The sequence below is a fragment of the Papio anubis genome, chromosome 14, assembly GCF_008728515.1.
Source record: "Papio anubis isolate 15944 chromosome 14, Panubis1.0, whole genome shotgun sequence".
NCBI lineage: Eukaryota > Metazoa > Chordata > Mammalia > Primates > Cercopithecidae > Papio > Papio anubis.
Window position 1 is genome coordinate 27217041 of NC_044989.1, and position 22889 is coordinate 27239929.

Genomic DNA, 22889 nt, shown 5'->3' on the forward strand with positions numbered 1-22889 from the left:
AAATTAGCGGGGCATGGTGGCACGTGCCTGTAATCCCAGCTACTAGGGAGGTTAAGGCAGGAGAATTGCTTGAACCAGGACCCAGGAGGTGGAGGTTGTAGTGAGCCGAGATTGTACCATTGCACTCCAGCCTGGGCTACAGAGCAAGACTCTATCTCAAAAAAAAAAAAAAAAGATTTGAATAGACATTTCTCAAAAGAAGACATACAAACGGCAAACAATTATATGAAAAAGTGCTCAACATCACTGATCATCAGAGAAATGCAAATCAAAACTACAATGAGATATTATCTCACTCCAATTAAAATGGCTTTTATACAAAAGACAGGCAGTAACAAATGCTGGAGAGAATGTGTAGAAAAGGGAACCCTCGTATACTGTTGGGAATATAAATTAGTATAGCCGCTATGGAGAGCAATACTACTGCTGGATATAAAGACAAAAGAAAGGAAATCAGTATATTGAAGAGATGTCTGCACTCCCATGTTTGTTGCAGCACTGTTCACAATAGCCAAAATTTGGAAGCAACCTAAGTGTCCATCAACAGATGAACAGGTAAAGAAAATGTGGTACATATACACAATGGAGTACTATTCATCCATAAAAAAATAAGATTCTGTCATTTGCAACAACATGGATAGAACTTATTTCACTTATTATGTTAGGTGAAATAAGCCAGGTACAGAAAAACAATTGTTGCGTGTTCTCACTTACTTGTGGGATCTAAAAATCAAAACAGGCTGGGCGTGGTGGCTCGCCTGTAATCCCAGCACTTTGGGAGGCCAAGGCAGGTGGATCACTTGAGGTTAGAAGTTCAAGACCGGCCTGGTCAACATGGCAAAACCCCTTCTCTACTAAAAATACAAAAATTAGCTAGGTGTGGTGGCGGGCGCCTGTAATACCAGCTACTTGGGAGGCTGAGGCAGGAGAATGGCTTGAACCCAGGAGGCAGAGGTTGCAGTGAGCTGAGATTGTGCCACTGCACTCCAGCCTGGAGACAGAGTGAGACTCCAGCTCAAAAAAAAAAAAAAGAAAAAAAAATTACTTGACCTTATATTCTAGTTTGTGGTTTGGGACATTTAACACCATACCTGGACTTCCGGGGAGTGACTGGCTCCAGAGAAAATGCTTGTAGGGCAGAACGGGCCACTTGGGAGGCCTGCTTCTTTAAAACCTTGCCTCCATACTCCCTACTTAACGACAAGCTGTCTAGCCCAATGCTAGAAGAGTCATAAAGGAGTTCTTCCCTGAGATTTGGCTGTCAGAGCAGAGTCTGTGGACAACTGCAGGAAGGGGCAGCAGATGGTACTCTGGGTATGGCTCAGAGAAGAGACCTAAGTAGCATGCACATTGGCTGGATGCCATCAGATTTACCTTGGGATGCCCATTGTGATGTCATATGGAGTCACAGCCTTGAGGCAGAAAACTCTTTGGCTGAGAAGAGCATGGGGTTGAGAAATGGCACCAATTTGGGGGATGGACATCCCACTGCCATCATATATCAGCCTTCTATTACTATTTGTTTTTTTTATTTGGGGGCTTTGGATGCTGTTTTCTGGGAATCGGAGCCGGAAGCAGGTGGCAGCCAAGATAAACTCAGAGGTATGTGATGTAGCCCTCCCTTGAAACGAACTGGTCCCACTCCTGAGGCCATAGAAACTGCCATACTTTGGGCCATGGGAGGAACTGGATGCAGGGAGAGGGGAGCTGAGACAGTGCCCATGGATGTCTTCCTATAGGTCACTATAAATCCTTTTTCCTTCAATTCATTTCAACAGACCTTGGGCACCTGTTATATATGGCAGTGTAGTAGACATTGAGGGAGAGTAAAAGACTATCCCCACTCTCTAGGAGCTCGAGATGAAGTGGGGGAGACGGATATACACATAACTGAAAAGAGAATGTGATAAGAGTTAATAGAGGTATAAATGTTGCTAAAGACATGGGAGGTAGACATTATTTTGAACTAGGGGGTCTATAAAATGCCACCTGGGAGAGCTCAGGTTTGAGTGTGCTTCAGAGGAAGAGTGGGATTTTGAAGGTGGTTGGGGTGAATAGAGGAAGGCAGTGGAAACATTTCAAAAAAGAGGGAATACATTGGAAAAAAGGTGTGGGAATGGGAAGAGTATTGGATGTGTTTGAGGAGAGATGTCAGCAGTCTGGATGGAGCATAGGACTGTAGGGACTCAGATAAAAAGTTGACAAGTTGACAGAGGTCACATTGTAGAGCTTTGAACGCCAGGCTGAATACTTTGCATAAATATGACTCTGTGCAGTTTGAAAGACATCAAAGATTTTAAAGCCCGATAAAAATGTGCTTAGATCTGTGCTTTGAGAAGTGCTTCTCAAACTTTAACATGCATATGAATCACCTGGCGGGTCTTGTTAAAAAGCAGATTCTGATGTAGTAAGTCTGGGGTCAGGACTGAGTTTCTACAGTTCTAACAAGCTCCCAGATGATGCTGCTGCCCTTGGACTGAGGACCACACACTAAGAGTGAGGTTTTAAATACTTCCAGTAAGCTTATATGATAGTTCTCTGGCATAGCTAGGCTATTTTCATGGTTTAGTGGGAAGAAGGGAGGAAACAAAAAAATCAGAGCGGTACGGTTAAAAAGAGAACATAGCTGGGTACAGTGGCTCATGCCTGTAATCCCAGCACTTTGGGAGGCAGAGGTGGGCAGATCACTCGAGGTCAGGAGTTCGAGACCAGCCTGGCCAGCATGGTGGAACCCCGTGTCTACTAAAAATACTAAATTAGCTGGGCGTGGTGGCATGTACCTGTAGTCTTAGCTACCGGGGAGGCTGAGGCAGGAGAAACGCTTGAACCCGGGAGGTGGAGGTGGCAATGAGCTGAGACCACACCATTGCACTCCAGCCTGGGTGACAGAGCAATACTCTGTCTCAAAAAAAAAAAAAAAAAAAAAAGGAAAAGAGAACATAAATTAATTCCCCAACTATTTATCACCCACTCCTACCCCCATTTCAACTCCTCTGTGCACTATTGATACGGCAGTAAGTGGAAGAGACAAAAACATCTGCTATCAGGGATGTGAAAGTGGAGGAGGTATTGGGGTGAATGTTTGGATGTGGAAGGTGTTGCAAGACTCCCTTGCAAAGGAGGGATAAGAGACTGAGTCTATTTTTCCTGATGCAGAGTTAATTATAAACATTATCATCATTTTCTATGAGGACTATATTCATCATGGTATTTCCAGTGCCTTGTATACTGGCTGGCATATAGTGAGTACTCCGTAGTTGTTTGTGAAATGAACGAACGACTTCTCGGTTTTAACCCTGAATGACTCACAGGATGATGGTGCTTTAAACAACATAGGCAACATTAGACAGGAAATGCTGTGAATGTGGTGGGAGGCAGAATATGAACTATCGTGTTGGAAGTGCTTGTAAAATTTATGTGGAGATATTCATCAAGCAGCTCAAATTAATGGCCGAGACTTGTGATGTTCAATATGGTATCCGCTAGTCATATGTGACCATTTAAATTATTTATTTTTGAGACAAGGTCTCACTCTGTCACCCAGGCTGGAGTGCAACTCACGGCTCACTGCAACCTCAACCTCCCAAGCTGAAGTGATTCTCCTACCACAGTCTTCCGATTAGCTGAGACTACCGGCCCATGCCACCATGCCTAGCTAATTTTTGTATTTTTTGGTAGAGAGAGGGTATCGCCATGGTGCCCAGCTGATCTCAAACTCCTGGGCTCAAGCGATCCACACACCTCAGCCTTCCAAAGTGCTGGGACTACAGGCATGAGTCACCATACCCGACCTTAAGTTAATTAAAATTAAATAAAATTTAAAATTCAGTTTCTGGCTGGGCGTGGTGGCTCATGCCTATAATTCCGGCACTTTGGGAGGCCGAGGCAGGTGGATCACTTGAGGTCAGGAGTTTGAGACCAGCCTGGCAAACATGGTGAAACCCATCTCTACTAAAAATACAAAAATTAGCCAGGCGTGGTGGCGCATGCCTGTAGTCCCAGCTACTCAGGAGGCTGAGGCAGGAGAACCGCTTGAACCTGGGAGGCAGAAGTTGCTGTGAGCCGATATTGCACCACTGCACTCCAGCCTGGGCAACAGAGCAAGACTCTGTCTCCAAAAAATAAAAATAAAAATAAATAAAATTCAGTTCCTCTATTGCAGTAGCTACATTTCAAGTGCTCACATGTAACTAGAGGCTCTCATATTGGATAGGACAGATGTAGAATATTTCCATCATCATAGAAAATTCTATTGGGTAGTGCCAGCCTAGACCTAGATCTTGAAGACAGATGTGGCTATAGTTATGTGGGGGTCACAAGGTCCTTTCCATTTATTTTATCAGAAACATCTCTCAAATTCAGCAATCGAGATCTAGATCGTCTTAACTAAAACTTCATCTCTTGAAGTATTTACAGTCTTGCAACTGGTCTCCTACTTTTCCAGCCTGGAGCACAGACCTTGCCTCTACAAAACAAAAAGACAACACACAGGTTGGGCATGGTGGCTTGTCCCTGTAATCCCAGCACTTTGGGAGGCTGAGGCAGGCGGATCACCTGAGGTCAGGAGTTCGAGACCACCCTGTCTCTACTGAAAATACAGCTGGGTATGGTGGCGTGCACCTGTAGTCCCCGCTACTAGGGAGTCCCAGCTACTCCAGAGGCTCCCAGGTTCAATGGTTTGAACCTGGGAGGCGGAGATTGCAGTGAGCCAAGATCGTCCCACTGCACTGCACTCCAGCCTGGATGACGGAGCAAGACACTGTCTCAAAACAAACAAACAAACAAACAAAGACAACACACACAAAACCCCCAAAGCTAATTGTGTCGCTCTGCTAAAGGTAACTAAGCACACAAAATTTCTGTGTACTCTATTGCCTGCAGCAGCATTTCCAAAACTTTTTTGACTCTCAAACTTCTTTCATTCTCATAATTTTGTCAACCTCCTTAGGAACTTAAAAAGCATTTTGTCCATTTTTCATGAGTTATTTAAATAAATTTTATTTTAAAACAATATCTTTTTATAATTGCAAAGTTATTTTTAACATCATCTTTAAGAGTAAAAGATGTATGTCTACTTTTTCTTCTGTAACCAGTGATGCATGACATTTAATTGATTTTATATTAGGTATGAGAATTTTCACAACAATTGGGTATGAGAAATGGCAAGGGCTTTTTTCTTTCTTTCTTTTTTTTTTTTTTGGTCTATATCAAATATAATCTGGCTTAAGTCTCGCTTTAACTAGGTTGGCAAAAAAAAAAAAAAAAAGTCCAGTATCATTTTTCCTCTCCAACCTTTGTGTTGTGTAAGAACTCCAGAGTGTCTGCAGTTTATCCAGAGTAGAAGTGAGTCAGGGCCTTAAGCCACAGGGATAGCTCTTGCTTTTCTTCTTAGCCATCTGAAGTCAAAAAACTGTGTCTCAACCTCTCTCTGCCAGTCTCAGGGGTCTTTGTTAAGGTCCCTAAACTGCTGCACCTGGGCTCTTAACACCAGAAGGGCTCCGGGACCCCCTACTGAGGGTCCTCCTGTCTACTGCACCTGCGGCTTCAGCATTGTTTCCATTTCAAGAGGCCAGCTTTCCTCCTGTCTCAACCCTCTGGCACATTTCAATTTAAAATTTTCGCAGATCTAGACTTATTTGACGGTTGTGTTTTAGGTTCCTGACAATTTTTTAAGTCCTGAAAAACTAAGTCCCTGCTGTGCATTAGGAGTTCTAAAACCCTATGAACAAAGGCCTGGCTACCTTCTTTGGTATGGGAAAACATGAATCTACTTCCTTTCTCAGAAAGACGCAGCAATAAAAATACAGTGTAAATTACTCAGGAAGTCACTCTGCTTCATAAAACAACCAATACAATTTCTTACTACATATTTATGTAATAAAGAGCTTTTTTGTTAACAAATACATTTTTATTAAGGTACAATTGAATACCATAAAATGCACAGATATCAAATGTATAGGGTGATGAGTTTTGATAAATTTATATACCTATGTATCTAAAGCCCTAATAAAGCTAAGGCATAGCCATAAACCCTGAATAGTTCCCTCATGTTAGTTTGTAGTCTCTGCCCTCCTCTCTGCTCAGACACAACCTCTATTCTGATTTCTATTGTCATGGATTAGTTTTGCCTATTCTTGAACCTTGCAAAAAATAGAATCATACAGTATATATTCTTGTGTATCTGACTTCTTTTGCTAAGCATTATGTGTTTGAGATTCATGTTGTTGGCAACAATTTTTTTTTTTTGTCTGAGACAGAGTCTTGCTCTGTCACCCAGGCTGGAGTACGGTGGTGCAATCCTGGTTCGCTGCAGCCTCTGCTTCCCAGATTCAAGCGATTCTCCTGGCTCAGCCTACCAAGTAGCTGGGATTACAGGTGTGTGCCACCATGCCCGGCTAACTTCTGTATTTTTTTTTTTTTTGAGACGGAGTCTCGCTCTGTCTCTCAGGCCGGAGTGCAGTGGCATGATCTCGGCTCACTGCAAGCTCCGTCGCCTCCTGGGTTCACGCCATTCTCCTACCTCAGCCTCCCAAGTAGCTGGGACTACAGGTGCCTGCGACCACGCCTGGCTAATTTTTTTGTATTTTTAGTAGAGACGGGGTTTCACCGTGTTCGCCAGGATGGTCTCGATCTCCTGACCTAGTCATCTGCCCGCCTCGGCCACCCAAAGTGCTGGGATTACAGGCGTGAGCCGTCTTGTCCGGTCGACAACAACAAATTTCAAAGTGACATTATACCATATTGTGCTTGTTAATTTGGGGACCCAGGGTATATTGAAATGTAGAATGAAATTTAACGACCTATTATGGCATTAAAAATAGCCAAGAAAAGGCTCTGTGATCCTATATTTGGAATTCTTGCACATTGCATTTCAAAGTCAATTTTTTTTTCGAGACAGAATCTTACTCTGTTGCCCAGGTTGGAGTGCAGTAGCTCGATCTCAGCTCACTGCACCCTCCATCTCCTGGGTTCAAGTGATTCTGCTGTCTCAGCCTCCCAAGTAGCTGGGACTACAGGCATGCACCACCATGCCTGGTTAATTTTTGTAGTTTTAGTAGAGATGGGATTTTGCCATGTTGGCCAGACTAATTTTGAACTCCTGACCTCAGGTGATCTGCCTGCCTTGGCCTCCCAAAGTGCTGGGATTACAGGCGTGAGTCACTGCACCTGGCCTGTTTATTTTTTGTAGTTAAAAAAGTTATGTCTATATGATAAAAAAAAGGTTTCAGGATTTTAATTACACATAACGCATTGTTGGTGGGTTTCTTACCTCCAATAGGAGAGGAATTGCTTGGTCATGTGGTATATATGTTTAACTTTAGTAGATGATACCAGTTTTCTAAAGTGATTATACCAAGAATAGCATCTGAGAATTCTAGTTGCTCCACCTTCTTGCCAACACTTGGCATTGTCCATCTTTTTCTTTTTTCTTTCTTTTTCTCTTTCTTTTTTTTTTTTTTTTTTTTGAGACAGAGTCTTGCTCTGTCGCCCAGCCTAAAATGCAGTGGTGCTGTCTTGGTTCACTGTAACCTCTGCCTCCTGAGATCAAGTGATTCTCTTGCCTCATGGAGATCAAGTGATTCTCCTGCACCACCATGCCTGGCTGATTTTTTAGATGGTGTTTCACCGTGTTGGCCAGGCTGGTCTTGAACTCCTGACCTCAGGTGATCTGCCCCCCTCGGCCTCCCAAAGTACTGAGATTACAGGTGTGAGCCATTTTGCCCAGTCCATCTTTCTCATTTTAGTCACCTGGTAAGTCTGTGTGGTATTGTATTGTGGTTTTAATGTGCACTTCCCTAATGGCTAAAGATAATGTACAACTTCTCATGTTTATTGGCCATTTGGAAATTCTCTTTTGTGAACTGTCTGTTTGAATCTTTTGTGTGTTTTTAATAATTGGGTTACCAGTGTTTCTTTTACTTAACTGATTTGTAGGAATTCTTTGAATACTATGGACATGAGTCCTTTGTCACATACAGGTATTTAAAATAAATTCTACCACTCTGTGACTCACTTTTTCATTTACAATGGTGTCTTAATGACCAAAAGTTCTAAATTTTAATGAAATCCAATTTATGAAGTTATGTTCTTAAGATTAGTATTCCCCTCCTTACCCCTACCCCCAGTGCAAGAAACCGTTGCTTACCACTAGGCCGTGAAGTTACCCTTCTATATTTCTTCTAGAAGCCTTATTTTTTTTTCTTTCACATTTAGCTCTATGATCCATCTCAAATTACTTTTTGTGTATGGTGTGAGATAGAGGTCAACACTCCCCTCCTCCCCATATAGATATCTAATTCTTCCAGTAGGGCAGGAACTAGGGTAAAAATGAGTGAGGTACTCACCTTGAACACAAAATGTAAGGAGCACCAAAAAACTTAATAATCGAGATATTTAATGAAACATTCTTACTCTTTTTCTTACTGAGACTAGGTTTTGTTCTGTTGCCCAGGCTGAAGTACAGTAGTGTGATTACAGCTTACTGCAGCCTCAACCTCTTGGGCTCAAGTGATACTCCCACCTCGACCTCCCAAGTAGCTGGGACCAGAGACGTGCTTCACCAAACCTGGCTAATTTTTGTGTTTTTTTTTGTGGAGATGGGGTTTTGCCATGTTGCCCAGTCTGGTCTTGAACTCCTGAGTTCAAGTAATCTGCCTGCCTTGGCCTCCCAATGTGTAGGATTACAGGCATAAGCCACCATGCCTGGCCTAATGCAATGTTATTAAAAAATAAAAATTAATGCAAAAATTCCATGATGAACAAAATATCAGAATTTAAAATCTGATCCTACACTTTCACGACTCTTTCTCACCACTTCACTGTAATCCCTGTCCTTTCCTCCAGCACCATTTATTGAAAAGACCATCCTATTCTCAATGAATTTTATTGGTGACCCTGTCATAAATCAGGTAAATGTATATGTGTGGGTCTATTTCAGGACTCTGTGTTTTGTTACATTGGTCTGCCTATCCTCACACCAATATCTTGCTATCTTCAATAATGTAACTTTGTAGTGTTGTAAAATTTGGTAGTGTAAGTCTTCCAACTTTGATTTTTTTTTTTTTTGAGACGGAGTCTCACTCTGTCACCCAGGATAGAGGGCACTGAGGTGGTCTCGGCTCACTGCAACCTCTGCCTCCCAGGTTCAAGTGATTCTCCTGCCTCAGCCTCCCGAGTAGCTGGGATTACAGGTGCACACCACCATGCCCAGCTAATTTTTTTTTTTTTTTTTGAGACGGAGTCTTGCTCTGCCGCCCAGGCTGGAGTGCAGTGGCCGGATCTCAGCTCACTGCAAGCTCCGCCTCCCGGGTTCACGCCATTCCCCTGCCTCAGCCTCCCGAGTAGCTGGAACTACAGGCGCCCTCCACCTCGCCCGGCTAATTTTTTGTATTTTTTAGTAGAGACAGGGTTTCACCGGGTTAGCCAGGATGGTCTTGATCTCCTGACCTCGTGATCCGCCCATCTCGGCCTCCCAAAGTGCTGGGATTACAGGCTTGAGCCACTGCGCCCGGCCTTAATTTTTGTATTTTTTAGTAGAGATAGGGTTTCACTATGTTGGCTAGACTGGTCTTGAACTCTTGACCTCAGATGATCTGCTCACCTTGGCCTCCCAATGTGCTGGGATTGCAGGTGTGAGCCACCAGGCCTGGTCCCAACTTTGACCTTTGAAGTTGTCTTACACTATTCTAGGTCATTGACATTTCCATATATATCTGTGAATCATCTTGTTAATTGTCACAAAAAACACGCAGGGTTTTGATTGAGAAAGTATTGGATTTATAGTTGAGATTGGAGATAACTGACATCCTCAAAATAATAAGTCTTCTGATCCATGAATGTGTTCCTGTCTTGTTTATTTAGACCTTCTTAATTTATCTCAATAATATTTAGTTTTCAATATAGAGGGGTTGTTTGAAGCTATAGTAATACTTTTTCATTTTTATTAAGGAAATTTTAAACAAATTGAAAATATATGGAAATGTGTCATGAATCTTCATGGATCCATCACCCAGCTTCAACTCTCTTACCTCATTATTTTGAAGCAAATCTCAGATGATAGAATTTCATTTGTAAATATTTTAGTATAGATATCTAAAACATAAGAACTCTTTAAAAATAGTTAAACACAATACGATTATCATGCCCAAAAATTTGACAATAATTTCTTAATACCATCAAATACCCTTCAGCATTCAAATTCCAATTATGGGCTGGGTGGGGTGGCTCACGTCTATAATTCCAGCACTTTGGGAGACTGAGGCAGGAGGACTGCTTGAGCTCAGGAGTTGGAGATCAGCCTGGGCAACATAGTGAAACCCTGTCTCTACTAACAATATAAAAATTAGCTGGTGTGGTGGTATGCGCCTGTGGTCCCAGCTACTCAGGAGGCTGAGGTGGGAGGATCACTTGAGCCTTGGGGGAGGAGGTTGCAGTGAGCCAAGATTGCTCCACAGTACTCCACCTTGGGTGATGGAGCCAGGCCCTGCTTCAAAAACAAAAAAACAAAAAAACAAAAACAAAAACAAAACACAAAGCAAAATTCCAATTGTCTCCTAAGTGATATAAATTATTATTTATAGTCTGTTTATTTGATTCAAGTTCACTGATTGAAATGGATTTGTGTGTCTCTTAAGTGTCTTCTAATCTGTAAATTCTCCATCTTCATTTCTCTCTTTTATTCTATCCATTTATGTTTTGAAGAAATGGGGCCGGGTGCGGTGGCTCACGCATGTAATTCCAGCACTTTGGGAGGCCGAGGCAGGTGGATCACTTGAGGTCAGGAGTTCAAGACCAGCCTGGCCAACGTGGTGAAACTCCACCTCTACTAAAAATATAAAAAATTCACCAGGCATGGTGGCGTGTGCCTGTAATCCCAGCTACTGGGGAGGCTGAGGCAGGAGAATTGCTTGAACCCAGGAGGCAGAGGTTGCAGTGAGCTGAGATCGTGCCACTGCACTCCAGCCTGAGCGACAGAGTGAGACTCTGTCTCAAAAAAAAAAAAAAGGAATAAAAAAGAAAAGAAAAGAAATAAGTTATTTGTCCTCTAGATTTTGCAGTTAACATTTTGCTTATTAAATGTCCATATTTTCATTTAACATGTTCCCTTATCTCCTGTATGTTTTGTAAATGGGGAAGTTGGATCTAAGACTTATCAGAATTAATATTTTTTGAGGAGGGGAAGAAGATATTTCATAGGTGATGATAATCATCAAGAGGCACATAATGTCTGGTTTGGTGTGGTATTTTAAATGTCATTTTCTTTTACTTACTTTTTTTTTTTTTTAAGAGATAGGATCTCTTTGTGTTGCCCAGGCTGAAGTGCAGTGGCACAATCATAGTCACTGCAGCCTTGAACTTTTGGGCTTAAGTGATCCTACCACCTCAGCCTCCTGAGTAGTTACGACTAAAGGAATGTGCACCACACCTGGCTAATTTTTAAAATTTCCTCTGTGGAGGCCAGGCGCGGTGGCTCACACCTGTAATCCCAGCACTTTGGGAAACTTAGCCAGGTGGGATCACCTGAGGTCAGGAGTTTAAGACCAGCCTAGCCAACATGGTGAAACCCCATCTCTACTAAAAGTACAAAAAATTAGTCTGGCATGATAGTGTGCCTGTAGTCTCAGCTACTTGGGAGACTGAGGTAGGAGAATCACTTGAGCTTGGGAGGTGGAGGTTGCAGTGAGCTAAGATCGCGCCACTGCACTCCAACCTGGGTGACAGAGCAAGACTCCGCCTCAAAAAATAAAAATAAAAATAAAAAAAATTTTTTTTGTGGAGATGGGGTCTCACTATATTGCCCAGGCTGGTCTTTAATTCCTGGCTTCAAGCAATCCTCTCATCTTGGTCTCCCAAAGTGCTGGGATTACAGGTGTGAGCAACCATACCCAGCCTTAAATATCATTTTCTAAATGATCCTGATACTTGAAAACACAATAGATTTTTATATATTGACTTTCTACCTAGAGACTTTGCTAAATTTGCTTATCAATTCTAATTATTTATCTATAGATGTTTTGGATATTCTACACAGCTATATTGTCTGCAAATAATAATTTTATTTATTTCTTTCTGATTCTTACACCTTTTCTTTTTCTTGTTTTATTGCATTGATTAGGACTTCCTCTACAATGTTCAATGGAGATGGTATAGTGGGGATTCTTTTTTTTTTTATGTAGAGGATAGTTTGCAATAATTCATCATTTATGTATAATGTTTGCTATATGGTTTTTGCAAATACTCGAACAAATTCAGGAAGTTCCCTTTTATTTCCAGTCTGCAAATAGTTTTAGTATGAATGGGTGTTAATTTTTTTTTTTTTTTTTTTGAGACAGAGTCTCACTCTGTTGCCCTGGCTGGAGTGCAGTGGTGCGATCTCGGCTCGCTGCAACCTCCACCTCTCGGGTTCAAGCGATTCTTGTGCCTCAGCCTCCTGAGTAGCTGGGATTACAGGCAAGTGCCACCATGCCTGGCTAATTTTTGTATTTTTAGTAGAGATGGGGTTTCACCATTTTGTTTAGGCTGGTCTGAAACTCCTGACCTCAGGTGATCCACCCACCTTGACATCCCAAAGTGCTGAGATTTACAAGCATGAGTCACTGCGCCTGGCCGGGTGATAAATTTTATCAAGTGATTTTCATGTCTCTATGTGAGATGGTTATATGGTTTTCTTGTTTATCCTATTAATGTGCTGAATTACACTGAGTTTTGAAAATAAAACAACTGTGAATTCTTGGAATAAATATAATATGTTCTTGATGCTTTTCTTTCTTTTTTTTTTTTTTTTTGAGATGGAGTCTCGCTCCGTCACCCAGGTTGGAGTGCAGTGGTATGATCTCAGCTCACTGCAACCTCTGCCTCCCGGCTTCAAGTGATTCTCCTGCCTCAGCCTTCCTAGTAGCTGGGACTAAGGCACCTGCCACCGTACTCAGCTAATTTGTTGTATTTTTAGTAGAGACGGGGTTTCATCATATTGGATATGCTGGTCTCAAACTCCTGACCTCAAGTGATCCACCTGCCTTGGCCTGCCAAAGTGCTGGGATTACAGGTGTAAGCCACTGTGCCTGGCAGATGCTTTTCACATATTATTGGATTCACTTTGCTGATATTTTGTTTAGGACTTTTGCATCTATGTTCATGAAAGAGATTGGCTTATGATTTTTCTTTCTAATATCGTCCTTATTAGATTTTAGAATCAAGGTTATCCCTGCCTCCTAACATAGAAGGATAAATTATTTCTCTTTTTCACCTCATTATATGAGAGACACCCCTAACACAAAATTCTAAAGGTTTCTGTTGTTTTATGCTAGGCACCTGGAACAAAACCAGATTATTCTTTATTATAACAAATACACATATATAAAAAAGAGACAGGGAGAGAGAGATTTTAAGAAATCGGCTCACAAAATTGTCAGGGCTTAACAAATCGGAAATCCACAGGGCATACCAGAAACTCGAGTTGATGTTGTAGTGTTGAGTCCAAAATCAGCATAGCCCAGGCTAGAAACTCAGGCAAGGATTTCCCATTGCAGTCTTGAGGCAGAATACCTTCCTCTTCAGGAAACCTCAGTCTCTGCTCTCAAGGCCTTCAACTGATTAGGTGATGCCCACCCACATTATGGACATTAATCAGCTTTAAGGTGTACTAATTCTAAATGTTAAGCACATCTGAAAACTACTTTCACAGCAACAAGCAACATCTAGACTAGCTTTTTAAAAAATTTTTAATTATTTTATTTTATTTTTAGATGGAGTCTCCCTCTGGAGTGCAGTGGTGCCAACTCAGCTCACTGTAACCTCTGCCTCCTGGGTTCAAGCAATTCTCCTTCCTCAGCCTCCCGAGTAGCTGGGACTACAGGCGTGTGCCGCCACGTCCAGCTAAGTTTTGTATTTTTAGTAGAGATGAGGTTTCACCATGTTGGCCAGGATGGTTTTGATCTCTTGACCTCGTGATCTGCCCACCTTGGCCTCCCAAAGTGCTGGGATTACAGGTGTGAGCCACCGTGCCCAGTCCTAGACTAGCTTTTGAACAAACAACTGGGGACATAGCTTAGCTAAGTTCACATGAAATTAACCATCACAATCCTATGTTTTCTTCTGAGAGTTTTATAGTTTTACAGCTCTTACATTTAGGTCTTTGCGTCATTTTGAATTAATTTTTGTAGATGGTGTGAATTAAGAGTCCAACTTCATTCTTTTGCATGTGGCTATCTAGTTGTCCCAGCACCATTTGTTGAAGAGACTATTCTTTTCCTATCAAATGGTCTTGTTACCCTTATAGAAAATCAATTGATTTGTAGATATATGGATTTATTTCTAGACTCAATTTGATTTCATAGATCTATATGTTTATCCTTATGCCAGTACCACACTGTTTTGATTACTACAGCTTTGTAAGTTTTAACATCAGGAAGTATGAGTCCTCCAACTTTGTTCTTTTTCAAGATTTTTTGGCTATTCAGGGACCTTTGTAATTCCATATGAATTTTGGGACCAGCTTTTTCATTTCTGTAAAAAAGGCTATTGGGATTTTGAGAGGGATTATACTGAATCTGTAGATTGCTTTGGGGAATATTACCATTTTAACAATATTAAATATTCCAATCCATGAACAAGGGATGTCTTTCCATTTATTTAGGTCTTCTTTAGTTTTTCAACAATGCTTTGAACTTATCAGTGTACAATCTTGCACCTCCTTGTTTAAATTTATTCCTGAGTATTTTATTGTTTTGGATGCTAAGAATGGAGTTGCTTTTATTAGCTCTAATAGGTTTCTTCTGGTTTCTTTCCGATATTCTGTATGTAAGATATGTCATCTGTGAATACAGTTTTACTTGTTCTTTTCTCCTTTGCATGGCTTTTCTTTTCCTTGCCTAATCGCCCTGGTTAGAACTTCTGTACAATTTTAAACAGATGAGGCGTCACTGGGGCAATAGTGCTGACTTCTAGACCCACCGGGGTGAAGGACCTGCTCCAGTGGCTCTACCTGGCAGGAGTTGCACCCCCAGGGCTTTGCCAGGTGGCCCTGCCCACACAGCTTTGGATAGAGGTTGTCTAACCTGTTGAAAGTGAAGCAATGGTCCCCCTTTTTGAAACTGAGGTGGCAGCCCCGATGATCTCTGAATCACCTTCCAGGTTATTCTTTCCTTGTCTTCCAGAATAGTGTATGTTTGTGGCTGAAGAGCTCTATGGTCCCAAATTATAAAATTCAAGAAGACCAACAGCCTTTCCTCATTCCCTCCCATCTCCTGCTCCTTCAGTTCAACCTGGCAGTTTTCCTGCTGTGGTGGCTGATTAAGTCCACGTTTCACACATATACTGATCTCCTTATCAAAGGGTCACTTGGTCACACCTTTAGTTTTCTCTTTGAATAGACTTTCTCATTTTTTGCAATAGGGATAGGCTGAGAACTTTTCATATCCTTAAATTCTAGTTCCTTTTTGCTCAATAATTCCATCTTCAAGTCAATTCTCTCCTCTCTCATTTTACTATAAACAGTCAGGAGAACCAAGGCACTTCTTCAGAACTTTACTTAGAAATCTCATTAGCTAGCCGGGCATGGTGGCTTGTGCCTGTAATCCCAGCACTTTGGGAGGCTGGGGCAGGCAGATCACCTGAGGTCAGGAGTTCGAGACCAGCCTGGCCAACATGGTGAAACCCTGTCTCTACTAAAAATACAAAAATTAGCAGGGTGTGGTGGCAGGTTCCTGTAATGCCAGCTACTTGGGAGGCTAAGGCAGCAGAATCGCTTGAACCCGGGAGGTGGAGGTTGTGGTGAGCCGAGATCACGCCACTGCACTTCAGCCTGGGCAACAAGAGCAAAACTCTGTCTCAAAAGAAAAAAAAAAAGTAAAATAAAAAGAAAAAAAAAAGAAATCTCATTAGCTAAATACCCAGTTTCATGACTCACAAGTTCTACTTTCCATAGAACACTAGAACATGAACATAATTCTGCTAAGTTCTTGGCCACTTTACAAGGATCACCATTTCTCTGTTTCCAATAATATGTTCCTTATTTCTTTATGAGACCTCGTCAGAATGGCCTTTACTGTGCATATTTCTACCAACATTGCGTTCGTGATTACTTAGATATTCTCTAAGAAGATGCAAGCTTTCTCTACAACTATCCTCTTTTCTTTCTGAGCCCTCAGCAACATCACCCTTAATAGTTCATTTTTGGCAATGTAGGCTTTTTCTAGCATGCACCTCAAAGCTTTTCCACCCTTTCCTCATTACCCATTTTTTGGTGTTTGTGGCAACAGCACCCTCACTTCTTGGTTTCAATTTCTATCTTAGTCCATTCAGGTTTCTGTAACAAAATATCATAAACTGGGTGGCTTATAAACAACAGAAACTGTTTTCTTATAGCTCTAGAGGCTGGGAAGTCCAGGATTGGGGTGCCAGCATGGTCAGATTCTGGTGAGGTACTTCTTCTGGGTTGCAGACTGGCAACTTCTCACTGTGTTTTTACATGGTGGAAAGAGTGAGAGATATCTCTGGAGGTTTTTTTTTTTTTTTTTTTTTTTTTTGAGACAGAGTCTTGCTCTGTTGCCAAGGCTGGAATGCAGTGGCTTGATCTCAGCTCACTGGAACCTCCTCCTTCTGGGTTCAAGCAATTCTCATGCCTCAGCCATTTGAGTAGCTGGGATTACAGGCATGTGCCATCATGCCCGGCTAATTTTTGTGTTTTTAGTAGAGACAGGGTTTCGCCATGTTGGCCAGGCTGGTCTCAAACTCCTGGCCTTAAGTGATCCACCTGCCTCAGCTTCCCAAAGTGCTGGGATTACAGGTGTGAGCCACCATGCCCAGTCCTCTGGAGAATTTTTTGTAAGGACACTAATCCCATTCAAGAGGGAAACCCCTCATGACCTAATCACCTCCCAAAGGCTCCATCTACTAATACATTACATTGAGAGTGAGGATTTCAACATATGAATTCTGCGGGGGACATAAACATTGGGCCCATTGCAATGTCCTTTATCATGCTAAGGAAGTCTCCTTCTATTGCTATTTAGTTGAGTGTTTTTATTATAAATCATTGTAGGATTATGTCAAATGCTTTTTTCTGTATCAATTTATATGATCATGTGAGTTTTTCTTCTTTATGTTGTAAATGTGGTATATTACAGTGATTTATTTTCTTGTGTTGAAAAATCTTTGCATTCTTGGGATAAATCCTGTTTTCACTACTTCTATTCAACATTGTTTGAAAGTCCTAGGCAGACCAATTAGGCATACTACAAATAGTTTGTTTTTCTTTGACTGAAAATTTCTCTATTTCACTTTAAATTTTGAAGGGTGGTTTCATTAAGTGTAAAAGTCTAAGAGCCATGTGCTATGGTTCATGCCTATAATCCCAGCACTTTGAGAGGCCAAGACAGGAGGATCACTTGAGGCCAGCAGTTTGCGACCAGCCTGGGAAACACAGTAAGATCCTGTCTCTCCAAAAATCGAAAAAAAAAAAAAAAAAAAAAAATGGCTGGGTGTGGTGGTGTGCACCTGTAGTCCTAGCTACTCAGGAGACTGAGACACGATGATTGCTTGAGCCCAAGAGTTTGAGGTTACAGTGAGCTATGGTTGTGCCACTGCACTGCAGCTTGGGCAACAGAGAGACCTGGTCTTAAAAGGAAAAGAAAAAAAATCTAGGTAGGCACTTATTTTCTTTTAGCACATTAAAAGACTTTATTCTATTGTTTCCTGGCTTCCAATATTTCTAAAAGATATCAACTATTCATCTTATTCCTCTTTTGAATATAATGCGTCTTTTATTTTTGCCTATTAAGACTCATTGTGTTAGGGCTGGGTGCCATGGCTCACGCCTGTAATCCCAGCACTTTGGGAAGCTGAGGCAAGTGGATCATGAGGTCAAGAGATCGAGACCATCCTGGCCAACATGGTGAAACACCGTCTCTACTAAAAATACAAAAATTAGCTGGGCGTGGTGGCACGTGCCTGTAGCCCCAGCTACTTGGGAAGCTGAGGCAGAAGAAGTGCTTGAACTGGGGAGGAGGAGGTTGCAGTGAGCCGAGATTGTGCCACTGCACTCCAGCATGGTGACAAGCTGGACAAGACTCCATCTCACCAAAAAAAAAAAGAAAGATTTATTGTGTTGGTATTCAGCATTCTGTAGTGTACTTAAGTTTAGGTTTAGGTTTTCTTTGTCTTCATGCTGCTTCATAACACTTCTTGCATCTAAGGCTTGCATTTTGGAAAGTTCTTAGCTATTCCCTTTTTAAAAAAAAAAAAAAAGACTACACTTTAAAGCAGTTTTTAGGTTTACAGCAAAATTGAGCAGAAAGTACAGAGAGTTACCATATACTCCCTGCACTGTTAACTTTCAAATGTTGTTTCTGCTTGCATTTATGTCTGGGACTCCTATTCTGTCTCCCCTTTCCTTCTGGGACTCCTATTACTGTGTCCCATATGTCTATTGGCTCTTTTATTTATTTTATTTCCATGCTTCATTATGAATATTTTCTTCAGACATTTCTTCAGTTGTGTCTAATCTGTACCCCTCACTGAGTTCTTTATTTCTCCTGTTCTAGAATTTCCATTAGTTTTTTTTTTTTCAGTTTTTAGTTTTTAGTTCTTGGCCAAAATTGTCCATCTTGTCATCTAATTTCTTGTATATATAAAGCACATATATTTTAAAATCCATGTTTTATTACTTCAATATCTGGATTGTCTATGGATTTGTTTTTATTCCCCATGTTTATCTCTTAGTCTTCAATCAGTCGGTCTTGTCTTCTAGTAAGCATGGCAATTTTTGATTTAATATCAGAGATTTTATATATAATTTTGAAGAGAAAATTCAAGCTTCTGGATAAAGTTACTTTCCTCCAGAGGGCGCTATTTTCACTTTTTAGTCATTTAGATTATCTCAATCCAATAAAGGGATCATCTCAATCCAATAAAGGATTGAATTTATCAGAGGCTGAGCTTCCATTTTTGAGCCTGGTTTATTTCAGATTGATTCTTACTCCTAGGTATAGCCCTTTGGGGATTCCAACTGAAAGCCTGAGATATTAGGGGTTCTCAACTCATCTTTTTGTTCATGTATTCCCATAAAACTGTGAAATTTCAGTTTAGCTGGGCTTATTTCCCTCCACTTCCTTTTTCTCTAGGATCTTGGCTCCTCTGGTTTTTGACCCCTTGATAGGTCTCTAATGACTTTAAATGGATATTTTAAAACATATTTTGTCCAACTTTTATTGTTTTCATTTGGAGGGTTCAAACCATTACTATAAATTGAAATCCCAAACTGGTGCTTTTTTTCTTTCCATTTTTTCCCTTTCTACTGGCTTGGAAGTTATGAACTCTGTTTCTATTCTTTTAGTGGTTACTCCTCAGATTTAAATATATGTACTTATCCATTCTTTATTCAGAAATATTTTATCAATGCTAGTAAGCCAATCCATTTCAGTACTTTGCATTCTTATTAATTTCTGGAAGTAAGATTTGATTCTGTTTTCAAATCTGCTAGATCACTGTTTATGGGTTTGTGTTTCTTACAGATTTATTTATACTTATATTTTCTTTCTTTTTTTTTTCTTTTTCCTTTCTTTCTTTTTTTTTTTCTTTTTCTTTTTGAGATGGAGTCTCACTTGGTTGCCCAGGCTGGAGTGCAGTGGTGTGATCTCAGCTCACTGCAACCTCCGTCTCCCGAGTTCGAGTAATTCTCCTGCCTCAGCCTCGCGAGTAGCTGGGACTACAGGCACATGCCACCACGCCTGGCTAATTTTCGTATTTTTAGTAGAGACAGGGTTTCACCATGTTGGCCAGGATGGTTTTGATCTCTTGACCTCATGAACCGCCCACCTCAGCCTCCCAAAGTGCTGGGATCACAGGCGTGTGCCACAGTGCCTGGCATTTTACTTCTTTAAATACAATATGCACAGGTGTTTTCTAATCTACCTCTGAAAATCACAATACCTGACATCTTTGCAGGTTTGTTTCTCCACTTGTGCTTATTTTTTAATAGTTAACACTTCTGAAATTGAGGTGTGTCTTACAATTGATGGTATTTAATTAATTGACAGTGTATTTTTTTCATTCTACTAGCATATAAATTGATGGCACATTTTATAATCAATAGCATCTTAAATTTAATAAAATACGATATTTGTGAGGATTTTGAAGCCTAGGATAAAGATTTTCCTCAAAGAGCATTTCATTTACTTTTGACTCTGGCACCATCAGTCCAGGACCACTTTAAATTCATGGCTTGAAGGTTTTTTGGGACAATCCAGATAATGTGAACTTGAGCTGCCAAATATACAGAAGTTAGCCTGTGGTTATGACTTCTCAGAGACTTCACCGCCACCCCTGGAATTCTCAGTGTGAAGGCAACTTTCTTTGCAGTTACCTGAGGTTAGGAGTGAGTGGTAGATTTGTCATTTTGAGGTTCCATTTGAATGTGGGTAAGTCTTCTACTGGATTAACATTTTTTTGAGAGGCCAGGCATGGTGGCTCATGCATTTCGGGAGACCGAGAAGGGTGGATCACTTGAGGTCAGGAGTTTGAGACCAGCCTGGCCAATATGATAAAACCCTGTCGCTATGAAAAATATAAAAATGAGCGGGGCATGGTGGTGCATGCCTGTAATCCCAGCTTCCCCAGGAGGCTGAGGCGTGTGAATTGCTTGAGCCCAGGAGGCAGAGGGTGCCGTGAACTTTGAGCTACTGCACTCCAGGCTGGGTGACAGAAGGAAACTCTGTCTCAAAAGAAAAAATTAATTTGAGACATACCAACGTATATATTTATGGTGTATAATGTGATGGTTTGTTGCACGTTTACATTGTGGGTTGATTAAATTAAGTGAATTAACATATCCATCATCTCACTTACCTTTTTTTGTGTGTGGCGGAAACATTTAAAATCTTCTCTCCTAGCAATTACGCCTATGGTTTATTTTTCTGAAGTTTTCCTTAAGAAGTTCTCTGCTCTAGGCCACAAAGAGTTTCTCCTACCTTTTTTCTATGTTCCAGTCTTACATTTCACATTTTAGTTTTTAATATACTTGGAGTCCACCTCTATATGTGGTATTAGGAAGTGATACAATTTTATTTTTCTCTATAGTGAGCCAGTTTTCCCATAACCATTTTTTTTTTCTTTTTTTGAGACAGGGTTTCGCTCTTTCACTCAAGTTGGAGTGCAATGGTGTGATCTCGGCTCACTGTAACCACCTCCTGGGCTCAAGTGATCTTCCTACCTCAGCCTCCTGAATAGCTGGGACCACAGGCGTGTGCCACCACGCCCAGCTAACTTTTTGTATTTGTTTAGAGATGGGGTTTCGTCACATTGCCCAGGCTGGTCTCGAACTCCTGAGCTCAAGCAATCTGCCCGCCTTGGCCTCCCAAAGTGCTGGGATTACAGGCGTGAGTCACTGTGCCTGACTCCCATCACCATTTGCTAAACAATCATTTTCCCATTGATTTATGGAACTCCCTTTATTATAATAAGTGGCCATATATACATATGCCTGTCTCTGAGCTCTCTGTTTCATTGGTCTATTTGTTCCTGTTTTTATTTCCTACAACTTTGTAGTGTGTCTTAGAGTTTGGTACAGCAAGTCCCTCCTTTGCTTTTCTTTTTAAGGTTGATTTAGCTATCAGTAGACCTTTATTTGTCATATTGATTTCAGAGCATTTAACAAGTTCTTGAAACATTTCAAATGAAATATGAATTGGGAATGCATTAAAATATAATTTAAGCCTGGGCAACATAATGAGACCCCGTCTCTACAAAAAAATAAAAAAATTAACCAGGTGTGGGGTATTGCACCTAGTCCCAGCTACTTGGGAGGCTGAGAATTACTTGAGCCCAGGATGTTGAGGCTGTGGTAAGCCATGATCGTGCCACCGCACTCCAGCCTAGGCAATACAACGAGACCCTGTCTCGGGGAAAAAAAAAAAAGTTAAAAAAAAAAGTGTGTCTGTATACAGACACACACACACATATGTCTGTGTCTATATATAGACACATATATGTAATTATATATATATATATATATATATATATATAATTTAATTTGGCTGGGTGCGGTGGCTCACGCCTGTAATCCTAGCACTTTGGGAGGCTGAGGCGGGTGGATCACAAGGTCAGGAGTTTGAGTTCGAGACCAGCCTGGCCAGCATGGTGAAACCCCGTCTCTACTAAAAATATAAAAATTAGCTGGGCCTGGTGGTGCGCACGTGTAGTCCCAGCTACTCAGGAGGCTGAGGCAGGAGAATTGCTTGAACCTGGGAGGTGGAGGTTGCAGTGAGCTGAGATCGTGCCACTGCACTCCAGCCTGGGCAACACAGCAAGACTCCATCTCAAAAAAAAAAATTAATTTGGGGAGTACTGACATCTTCGTAATTTCAAGTTATTCCAACCAAGAACTTGGACTATCCCTGCATTTATTCAGATCATCTTCTATGTCTTTTATTAGAATTTTATAGTTTTCTACATGGAAGTCTGCTGTATTCTTGGTTTACTTAATACCTTTATACTTTTATCATTTTATTGCTATTGTGAAGAATATCTTTTATTAAATTATATTTTTATAGTTTTTACTGTAGTAGAGAAATGCTACTGATATTTGTAAGTAGTTCTGGTATTCAGAAACCTTGATGAATTATTTTATTATGTCTGATGTAGAATGTCTGATTATCATTTCAATTGCTTTCATACTTACTGGTCTACTCAAATGATCTATTTCTTTTTGGCCAGTTTTGGTATCTTATATTTTTTTCTAGGAATTTAACTATTTTATCAGCGTTTTCACATTCATTAATGTGTAGTTATTTAAACTGTTTTCTTCTTCTTCCTCTTCTACTTCTTTTTTTCTTTTCTTTTATTTATTTATTTATTTTTTGGAGACAGGGTCTTGCTGTATCACCCAGGCTGGA

The 22889-nt window shown here is 40.9% G+C and overlaps 1 protein-coding gene across 1 annotated transcript in view; it reads left to right on the forward strand.

The window, feature by feature from the left end:
- Positions 1-1013: 1013 nt before the first annotated feature.
- C14H2orf16 (chromosome 14 C2orf16 homolog) overlaps positions 1014-22889 on the forward strand; it is a 41558-nt gene continuing 19682 nt past the window's right edge. Inside the window, 1 exon segment of the mRNA XM_021925226.2 lies at positions 1014-1602. Coding sequence (XP_021780918.2) covers positions 1459-1602 — 144 coding nt within the window. The 5' untranslated portion in view covers positions 1014-1458.